Here is an 8,997-nt window from a genome sequence, read left to right as displayed (position 1 = left end):
GGAGGAGGAGGAGGAGGAGGAGGAGGAGGAGAGAAAAGGGAAACAAAATATTGGGGCACGACCACAGCCTTGTAAAGGTTGGTATGGAGTGAGCATGGAGAAGGGCCTCCAGGTGAGACTGTGCTCTGAGAGGTCCCTCTTTTTTCCAGGATGAAAGGTGAGACTCCAGTGAACAGCACTATGAGTATTGGGCAAGCACGCAAGATGGTGGAACAGCTTAAGATTGAAGCCAGCTTGTGCCGGATAAAGGTGGGTGGGACCCTGGCTGGCTCCCATTAGTTGGCCAGGCCGTGCTGTGCTGCAGGTTCCCAAAGCTCAGATGCCTTCTTTCCTTCACTCCCTGGGGTCAGAGGAGGAGTCTGGGGCTCTGCAAGGAGAGCTGTCCCAGGCCTCTATGGGGGATGAGGGAAAAGACAGTCGTAAGGAGCCTTGAAGAGGGCAAAAGAGAACTCATTTGGGAGGGAGGCTGCAGCGCCCTCCAGAGGTCCTGGCTAACAATACCCCCCCACCCCCCGGCTGTGTCCCAGGTGTCCAAGGCAGCAGCAGACCTGATGACTTACTGTGATGCCCACGCCTGTGAGGATCCCCTCATCACCCCTGTGCCCACTTCAGAGAACCCCTTTCGGGAGAAGAAGTTCTTCTGTGCTCTGCTCTGAGCTGCCCTGTCCCTTCTCACAACCCCTCAGTTTTCCCTCTCCTGGGCCCTTCCTTAGGTCTGTAATTGTGGTGAGCCCGAGGCTCCCTGCATCCCATCCTTAACCCTTGCCTGACCATGTGAGGTTATCTGAAGCACAAGGCCCGCCCTCACCTATCTGTTGACCCCATTTCCAACGCCTTGTGGCCGACCCCAAGGACCCCAGAGACATGAGGCACCCTTTGCTCCACCCACAGCAGGGCCCCGTCAGACTCTGCCAGCAACCTGCCCGCTTCCCTTGGTGACCCGCTCAGACAGTGGAGAGAGGGATTGGCCAGGTGCTTGCTCTCTGTCTCACCTGGAGCTACTGGGAGGGTAAAGCCATTTGAAGAATAAAGTCATCCAGAGCCTCAGAGGACAGCTCCTGTGTTAGCATTCTTGGGGGGAGAGGATCATCAAGCAATAGATTTGCCATAACCCAGGGAAAAAGGCCAATCACAGCAGCCTAGACATTGTCAAAGATCGGAGATCGGCGGGGTCAGGGGATGGCGGGTGAGAGAGCGTCCCCAGTGGAGGAATTAAGTACAACAGACGCTCAAGAGGCTGCGGAGAGCAAACACACACAAACGTGCAATGAAGCCAAGTGAAAAGGTAAACAGAACGAAGAGGGTGGATTTAGGGGAGGATTCAGGAGTGCAGTGGCACAGCAGAGGAACTCTTAGGAGGACGGGGCGGAGCTTGGCTTCAGTTACCGAGACCGGAGCCGGTTTTATACCTAAGATGGCTGCGCCCACAGCTGCTCCCCTTCCAAGATGGCCGTAGCAACATGGCGGCCCCCACCTCACGCAGTTTACCGTACAGGGCTTCTCTTAAAATGGCGGCCCCCAGGCAGCGGGCGTTCTTAATATGGTCCCTTCCGCGCTTTTCTGGTCTCAAAATGGCTGCCCCTGCCCTCACCAAGTCGGGGCCCCCTGAAACCCCGCACTCTGGATTTCGATGTCCTCCTGATTGAGCCAAAGGCTCACAGGCAGCCATAACGAGGAATAACGGAACAACGGGACCCCAGGAAGCACAGCGTGGCCGATGCTGGTCGCATGAATCTTGGAGAGGGAATCTAGGTTTCTACATCTTGCCAGGGAGAGGTTCCCTTTGGAGCGGAAATATTAACTGCAGGAGGTTACCGCCCGGTGCATCAATCTTAGTGCAGCGCTCCTCAGTTGCTTCCTGGTCTTCCCAGGAGCTGGATAACCCCCAGTTAGTTTGGGTTTCCTAGTAGAACTGACGCTTGTTTTTGCTTTCATTTCCCCCTCAGGCTGATTGGGCCACATCAGCCAGAAAGCAGTGTCTCCACCCTAATGTGCCTGGCAGGAGTCCAGCATGCTGTCTGGACAGGGACCAAACTTAAGGCTTAACATGTTACAAACATCTCCAGGACTCACACATGGCGGAGGTTTACGAACACCAGAATGCCTCCTAGAATCTTTTCCTTCCAAGGGTGCACAGAGCAGAGATGCGCCCAGGGCCAACAATCCCAGTCAGTATATGTGCTTCTCATAGAGTCAAGATCCCCTAAACTCAGGGACGTAACCTTCCCCGGAAAAGCCTAGGCTGGCTCCTGTTCTGTGCCTGGATATACTTTGGGGAAGGAGGCTGCTTTTAAATAGGGACAGCTCAATACCCCCAGCTTCCAGGTACTTTTGTATAAAGAGGAAATCAAAGAAAGGGTGTTTCATCAGCAACTGAACTTAGCCTCCTAAGGATATCTTCATGAACTCCAGGAATACCGAATGAACTTGGGACAGGTGTCCCAAGCAGCTTTTTACTGTTGATGGAACTTCTGAGCTCTAAGAAGTCCTGGAGATCTTCTAATTAATTCCCTTATCCTAGAGATGAAGAAACAGGAAAAGTAACCTTTTGCTCTCCTGGAGTTGGACCTATCCCCATTCTGTTGAGGAGCCTCTGTTCCTTCTTGGTTAAAATTCCAGGAAGGATCAATCAGGTCCGTTTTAATCCCTGTATCCTTACAATGGCACATATCAGGCACCAAAATACCCAATGAATGGACTGTAGTGTACATGCTTAAACGGCAAATGGGGCATAGCAGGGACCAAGCACCTTTGCTCGCTTGTCCCAATGCATCACAGTGTTGGGCAAATTCCAGGAGAGTAAGTTAAATTTTCCAATAACAGCTCAGACATGGTAAAAAACAAACAAAAACAGAATGCTTAGTAACTGTAACCTTGATTTTTAAAAATGCCTCCACTTGGCCTGGTGCGGTGGCCCATGCCTGTAATCCCAGCACTTTGGAGGCCCAGGCAGGTATCACCTGAGGTCAGGAGTTTGAGACCAGCCTGGCCAACATGGTGAAACCCATCTCTACTAATAATAAACAAATTATCCAGGTGTGGTGGCAGGCGCCTGTAATCCCAGCTACTTGGGAGGCTGAGGCAGGAGAATCACTTGAACCAGGGAGGTGGGGACTGCAGTGAGCCAAGATCAAATCACTGCACTCCAGCCTGGGCAACAGAACAAGACTCCATCCCCACCCCCCGCAAACAAAAGCCTCTGTTCAGTTTTTCTGCACACTCTGCAGCCCTAGTTGGGAAAATGGAGCTTAAGTGGTAGAGACCAGGCATGAGCTATAACTATTTTAAAAATGACTATTAGCTCTATCATCAACTTTAAATGTCCTAGAGAATAGGTGGCTACCAAAATCAAGGGTGGCCTTCAGGGTACAAGGCTGTAAACCTGGGTATCTGAAGCTGTGTCACATAGAGAGGGTAGGAATTAGAATAGTATCTACATCCATACTACTACCTCTTCAGAACACTGGATGTCATGAGCCTGTGATATCTCAGCTTTAAGACCCTGACCATTTGTTAGAAACTGCCCTTAGGATTAGTTCATTGTTAATAATGTAATGGTGGCTGGGCACGGTGGCTCATGCCTGTAATCCCAACACTTTGGGAGGCTGAGGTGGGCGGATCACGAGGTCAGGAGTTCGAGATCAGCTTGGCCAATAAGGTGAAACCCTGTCTCTACCAAAAAAAAAAAAAAATTAGCCAGGCGTGGCGGTGCGCACCTGTAGTCCCAGCTACTCAGGAGGCTGACGCAGAAGAACTGCTTGAACCCAGGAGGTGGAGGTTGCGGTGAGCTGAGATCCTGCCACTGCACTACAGCCTGGGCAACAGAGCGAGATGTTGTAAATTTAAGTTACCTTCTCATTCTCCAAATTCACTAGAAAACAACCCCTATCAAAATTCTGTTGAATGAGGGCTTTTCCCCTAGCAGTAATTACTCATGAATATGATTATTTGGCTCCACAAATAGAACTTGACATTTAACTTCCAGCATCCAACTGGTTTTTGCATAGGCCAAATACAGAGGTCATGAGTTATAATTTATTTTCTTGCACTTTAATGTCTTGACTCTTGGCCTAAGCAAGCACTAAACAACTAATAACCACCCACCCACATCAACTGACTGCATAGCTGGCTCCCAAGTGAAGGCATGGCAGAATACGGAGGGAATGGCAGCCACCATGCAAGAAGAGAGCCCTCCTTGGTTGGAACCCATGTAACTTGAGAAAGCAGCATTAAAAAAATGAATAAATGACCCAATGACACCCTCTACCCCAGTCAGTGCAGCCACAGGAGATAGGGTGAATTCAATCCAAATGGTTATTTATTCTAAAACTGGAAGCTGCTTTGCCTACATTTTCACCAGAACGGTGTAATGAGAACAGGGGAGGAAAAAGTTACAGATGTAAACAATGACACAGTTACATTTTTTTTAAATGGTAAAACCCTTTTTTACTGGCCACTTCCAAGAATGCTTTACAGGTTGTGCAAAAACATTTACAGGCTCCATGTGGTGTTTGTTTTTCTCACAAGCTTTTCCATCTACAGCTACAACAGACGTCTGATAAAACACTAAACAAGTCTTCTAAGGAAAACAAGATTAGGGATTCCTCTGGTTGCCATAATCCACATTTCCCCCCTTAACATAGTTTTTTTCATAATAAAAAGACAGAAACAAAATCCAGACATCTACTGTTGTTGCAAGTGATCTCTTGGACTAAACCAACAAGGATGTGGCAGTTTCACTTTTCACCCACCTAGAAAAACAGCTTTGTAAAAAAGATGACTTTCTAGTGTCAGATATCAATAGCGAGTTATCTCCCTGAACCCCTGTTGGAAAATAAACCCAACCTGATTCAATTTAGTCCCCTTGCCCCTGAGGGCCCTAGCATCCCTGTTCATGTCACTACAAGAAAGATGCTGTTTGCAGGACTAAACATTTGAAAAGGGGTGGCAGCCACTGCCTCAGGAAATTCTGATTTCTAATATAACATAATCTTGCCCTAAGGGAACTACTTTGGGCTCCAGTTTTTACCTCCAGCCTTGACATTATAAGCAAAGCTTTCTCAAACTCCCTTAATAATAATAATAATAATAGTACAAAGTTAATGTGTTACAGAAAATTTCATGCAATCATTCCACCCACTGCCACACACAAACTCATTTGAGGGCACCTCAGGGAAGCAGATGCCAAGAGAAAGGACATGATTATGAGTAAGCAAACTTATCTCCTACCAGCCCCCTGTTCCTGCCTTGGGGTCAGAGGTAATTGGGCAGAAGGGTGTGTCATGACAGACAGGGACACTAGATGGCCAGAATAAGGGTTTGCACACCTGAACAAGGGCTGTATGGCAGTAACAGTGAGAGAAGGAGAGGAAGACCAAATCAGCACAAAATTTTAAAGAGAACTGCCCAGGTGAGGAAATGGAAGTGAAGCGTTTTCTAGTAGCACAACCCAGATTTTCTCTCACTAGAAAGTACTGCTATATGTGGTGTCTGCTGAGTAAGCTCTTGGCTGACACAGTGCTGAACAGGAGGATGAATGAAAACTGAGGCTACACATTGAAAGAGCATTCCATATCCCACCCATATTCTTGAACCCAGCAACCTACAGCTGTCTATCAAGAACTGGGAGGGTATTGGTAAAGTCACAAACAAAACTATACCAACTGAAGTCTCTTGGCTAGAGGCCTCTCTGGGGACATACAGGGAAAGCACCCCAAAAGGAATCTTGTTTCTAGAAGTCAGGAAGGGGTGTTCCCTTTCATACGCACATTTACACACCTTCACACTCACTCTTCCCAAGGTTCAGCAGCCCCACTGAGCCGCCACCCACCCCCCACCCTCCCCTCTTCTATTCACCCTCAACCTGTGTATCAAAAAAAACAGCAGGGCAGGAGCCCTCCACACTGTAGAAAATAGTTGCTAGTTACTATTCTCAGCACCTGGGCCTGGGAGCCCACACCACAGGATTCACCTATATACATATCCCGTTGCAGTGAAAAGAATCCTGCTGTGTTTCCGTGTGAGCTGAAACCCTGAGAAACGAACTTCTCTCACACTGTAAGAGGACAGACACTCTAACAGGGATGATTTCAGAAACCTCCTCCCTCTCTCAACTTTGGAAGACAGAGACTAGAGACTGGCAAATCACAATCTTCAGGCTGAGGGCTGTAATCCCATTCTCCCCAAGCTTTTATGGGAATTAATCTATGGGTCTGTAGAGCGGCAGGCTATTCTGCTCTGCAATCAAGGACAGTCCTCAGGCTTTCTCGGCCTGGGAATCCTGTATAACAGAACCACCCACTGGCAGTCTCCATGCCTCAGCCAAACAGAACAAAGGCACAGGAAAATGGAGAGTTGGGACACTGTAAGCCTCCCAGCCCACCAGACCAGATATCCCAAAAGGGAAAGGTCGGTAAAGAAAATACAAACGGTTAGTTGGTGCAAGTGATTGATAAGAGCCAATCGTTTATTTTCACTGCCCCCGTCACAAGCTCTCCCTCTGTCCCCACTCCTGCCTACTCCGACCTGCTGTGGAGAGCACTCTCGTGCTGACTCCCCACCCTCCCCATACCATCTCATCGCTCTCCTTTACTTGGCTGCCAGTCCAGCTGCCTCAGAGTGTCAGAAGGGCGCCATTTTCAGTTCTCTTCCTGTCTGACTGCAGGGTATAGAACAGGCAGCCCTAAGTGTTGCTTTCTGCGCAAATGTTTTTTGATTACAAATCTCTAACTAGGTTTGAAATGTTTTATAGAATAAGACAATATTCTTTTCAACAAACTTTAAAAAAAATGTACAGTTTTGTTGTTTGTTTCCACCTCCCCCCTCCCCCACCCCTGCTTGAGCACCCTCCCCCCCCACCACCCCTCCCCGGCAGCTCAGCCCCACCCCGACAGCCCCTGTTTTCCTTGGTTGTGTTTTGGGGGGGGTGCCTGGCACCCCCAGAGATTCAGCTTCATGGCTGACAGGTGACCATGGCAGGGGCTTCACCGATACCCTTGGTAACCGTAGTAGTTCCTGTAGTATCGGTCTCTGTCCTGGGGGTGGTGGTAGTAGTAACTCTGCCACTAGAAGAGAGGGGAAACCCCATCACTCGGAGCCAGAGCTGGCTGAGGATGAAGAGGCACAACATTCATCCTTCTGCTCCTGCCCCCCTTCACCCTGTGTCTATCCCAAGAAGATACTCACATCCCGATTGTATTGTCTGTAATAGTCTCTGTATCTGTTGTACTCATAATCTCGCCCATAAAATCGATCATAGTCTCCCCTGTATCGATCATAGAAATTACGGTAACCCTGAGAAAGGAAAAAAAGGAGTGAAGATTTATGAGTTTTCAACAGCACGACCCACTGCTACCCCCTTTTAAATAGGACACATCTTACCTTGATATTATAAAGAGGTTTAATTTTCCCAGAGTAAATCTTCCAGAACATATTAAATGGGCAAAACCCTAAGCCCTAAGAAAACAGCCCAAACCGCTCTGCTCCCCCAAGCCAATAGGAATGGCTCTCACAGCCCAGGAGTGAGGAGCAGAAGGAGAGCTGCACTCACCCCTCTGTTTCCAGGCTGCCCCCAGTACTGCTGCCCGTAGGCCCGGTTGTCGTAGCCTCGGCGCTGCCCGCCCACTGGAAGAGAAATGGAGAGCGCGCTCAGACAGCTGGCACGGGGTCCTGGCTCCACATCTGGGTGGAAATCAAAAAGTCGGAGCCAAAGGCAATTCTGGGGGAATATGAGGCCTGCTTTGGCCAGGCTCACACGTTAAAGCACCAGCCAGGAGCTTTTAAAAAGTCTGAGGGGGGAAGGCAGAGGAATAGAGACACAAGAAAACCAAGCCACCTTGCTTTTGAAGCTCCCAAATTCCTGCAAAACATTTAAGATGGCAAAAGGATACATGGCAGAGTTAGAACATAAGGAAAAACTGCCATTCATAGACTCACAGACTTTCAGCCCTGGAAGGGATTTCAGATATCATATAACCCACACCTATCAGTTTATACAAAAGAAACAAAGTCTCTGTAATCAGCTCCTCAAGGGCAGGAACTGTCACATTTCCAGTACCTAGCACATACCAGGCACTTGAAAATTCTGCTGACTTAACAGTTACACACACACATACACACACATTTTTAAAGAACAGTGAAGGCACACTGGAGTTTTAACTGACAAACTAGACATTCGGGGGAAAATTAATTCTACTAATAGCCTAACTTGCTCGGTAACCTCCCCAGCTCCCCAAAAAAATACTGAATAAAGCATTCACTTTCTGGTCTATACAGTTAGGCTAACTGAAATGACAGAGCAGCAAGAAAACTGAAGATGAGACTCTGATTTCACTGCATAAATCCTTCAGATAGACGGGAACAGTGACACCGGGAACCCATATGTTAAAATGAAAACTAGACAGATAAGAAAGCCCAAACATTGCTTTTCAGAGAAACAAATACTTCTGGCGAAAAGTAACCCTTTTTTTAACAAGAGGATTTTTGTCGTTGAAGAATTAAGGAAAAAGCCCAAGAAAAATGTGGGGATAAAGAACATAGGAAGAAATAAGCTCCATGAAGAAGGCACTTCCTGTTAATGGCCTGACTTGGTTTCCTTGGCCTTCCCTTGCACATCTTGCTGTACTAAGCACAAAGAATGGACTGAGACAGGCGGCTGGCAGGTCCCCAGGACTCACCATAGCCTTGGCCTCGACTTCGGTTCTGCCGGTTACGCTTGTTTCGGTTGTTCCGGCGGTTTGTCCGCTTCTCGGAGGGGGGCAGTAGCTTCCTTGCCTCCTCCTTGTACTTAGTGACAATGGGCTGAGCTTCCTCCTTCTCCAGCTCCCCATATGTCACTTCATCCATATAGTCGCATTTTTCAGGCAGAGAGAAGTTGGCTATAAGAGTAAGAGAGAAGCTTGTGGGCCTGAAAAGTGCATAGATGAGTAAGAACTCATTACGAAAACTACTACAAGAAGCATATGACTTTCTATAACTCACCTATTACTGCACAAACGT

The 8,997-nt window shown here is 48.1% G+C and overlaps 2 protein-coding genes across 4 annotated transcripts in view; one reads left to right on the top strand and one right to left on the bottom strand.

Moving 5' to 3' along the window:
* Window positions 1-1,047, top strand: part of GNG3 (G protein subunit gamma 3) — a 1,693-nt gene extending 646 nt beyond the window's left edge. Inside the window, exons 1-3 of one of the 2 annotated variants that reach the window (XM_017503950.2) lie at window positions 14-77; window positions 150-249; window positions 528-946. In XM_017503950.2, the coding sequence (XP_017359439.1) occupies window positions 151-249; window positions 528-656 (228 nt within the window). In that variant the 5' untranslated portion in view covers window positions 14-77; window position 150 and the 3' untranslated portion in view covers window positions 657-946. Of the gene's footprint in view, window positions 1-13; window positions 78-149; window positions 250-527 lie in introns of those variants that run through there. The other variant, XM_017503949.2, reaches the window with a different exon arrangement.
* A 3,249-nt stretch (window positions 1,048-4,296) lies between these two features.
* HNRNPUL2 (heterogeneous nuclear ribonucleoprotein U like 2) overlaps window positions 4,297-8,997 on the bottom strand; it is a 16,277-nt gene continuing 11,576 nt past the window's right edge. The window contains exons 10-13 of one of the 2 annotated variants that reach the window (XM_017503935.2): window positions 8,676-8,876; window positions 7,550-7,623; window positions 7,186-7,293; window positions 4,297-7,064 (exon numbers count right to left, since the gene is read on the bottom strand). In XM_017503935.2, coding sequence (XP_017359424.1) covers window positions 6,984-7,064; window positions 7,186-7,293; window positions 7,550-7,623; window positions 8,676-8,876 — 464 coding nt within the window. In that variant the 3' untranslated portion in view covers window positions 4,297-6,983. Of the gene's footprint in view, window positions 7,065-7,185; window positions 7,294-7,549; window positions 7,624-8,675; window positions 8,877-8,997 lie in introns of those variants that run through there. The other variant, XM_017503936.2, reaches the window with a different exon arrangement.

This window comes from Cebus imitator, unplaced genomic scaffold, assembly GCF_001604975.1.
Source record: "Cebus imitator isolate Cc_AM_T3 unplaced genomic scaffold, Cebus_imitator-1.0 Scaffold316, whole genome shotgun sequence".
Lineage (NCBI taxonomy): Eukaryota > Metazoa > Chordata > Mammalia > Primates > Cebidae > Cebus > Cebus imitator.
Note: the sequence above shows the minus strand (reverse complement) of the source record. Positions and strands in the feature narration are given on the sequence as shown.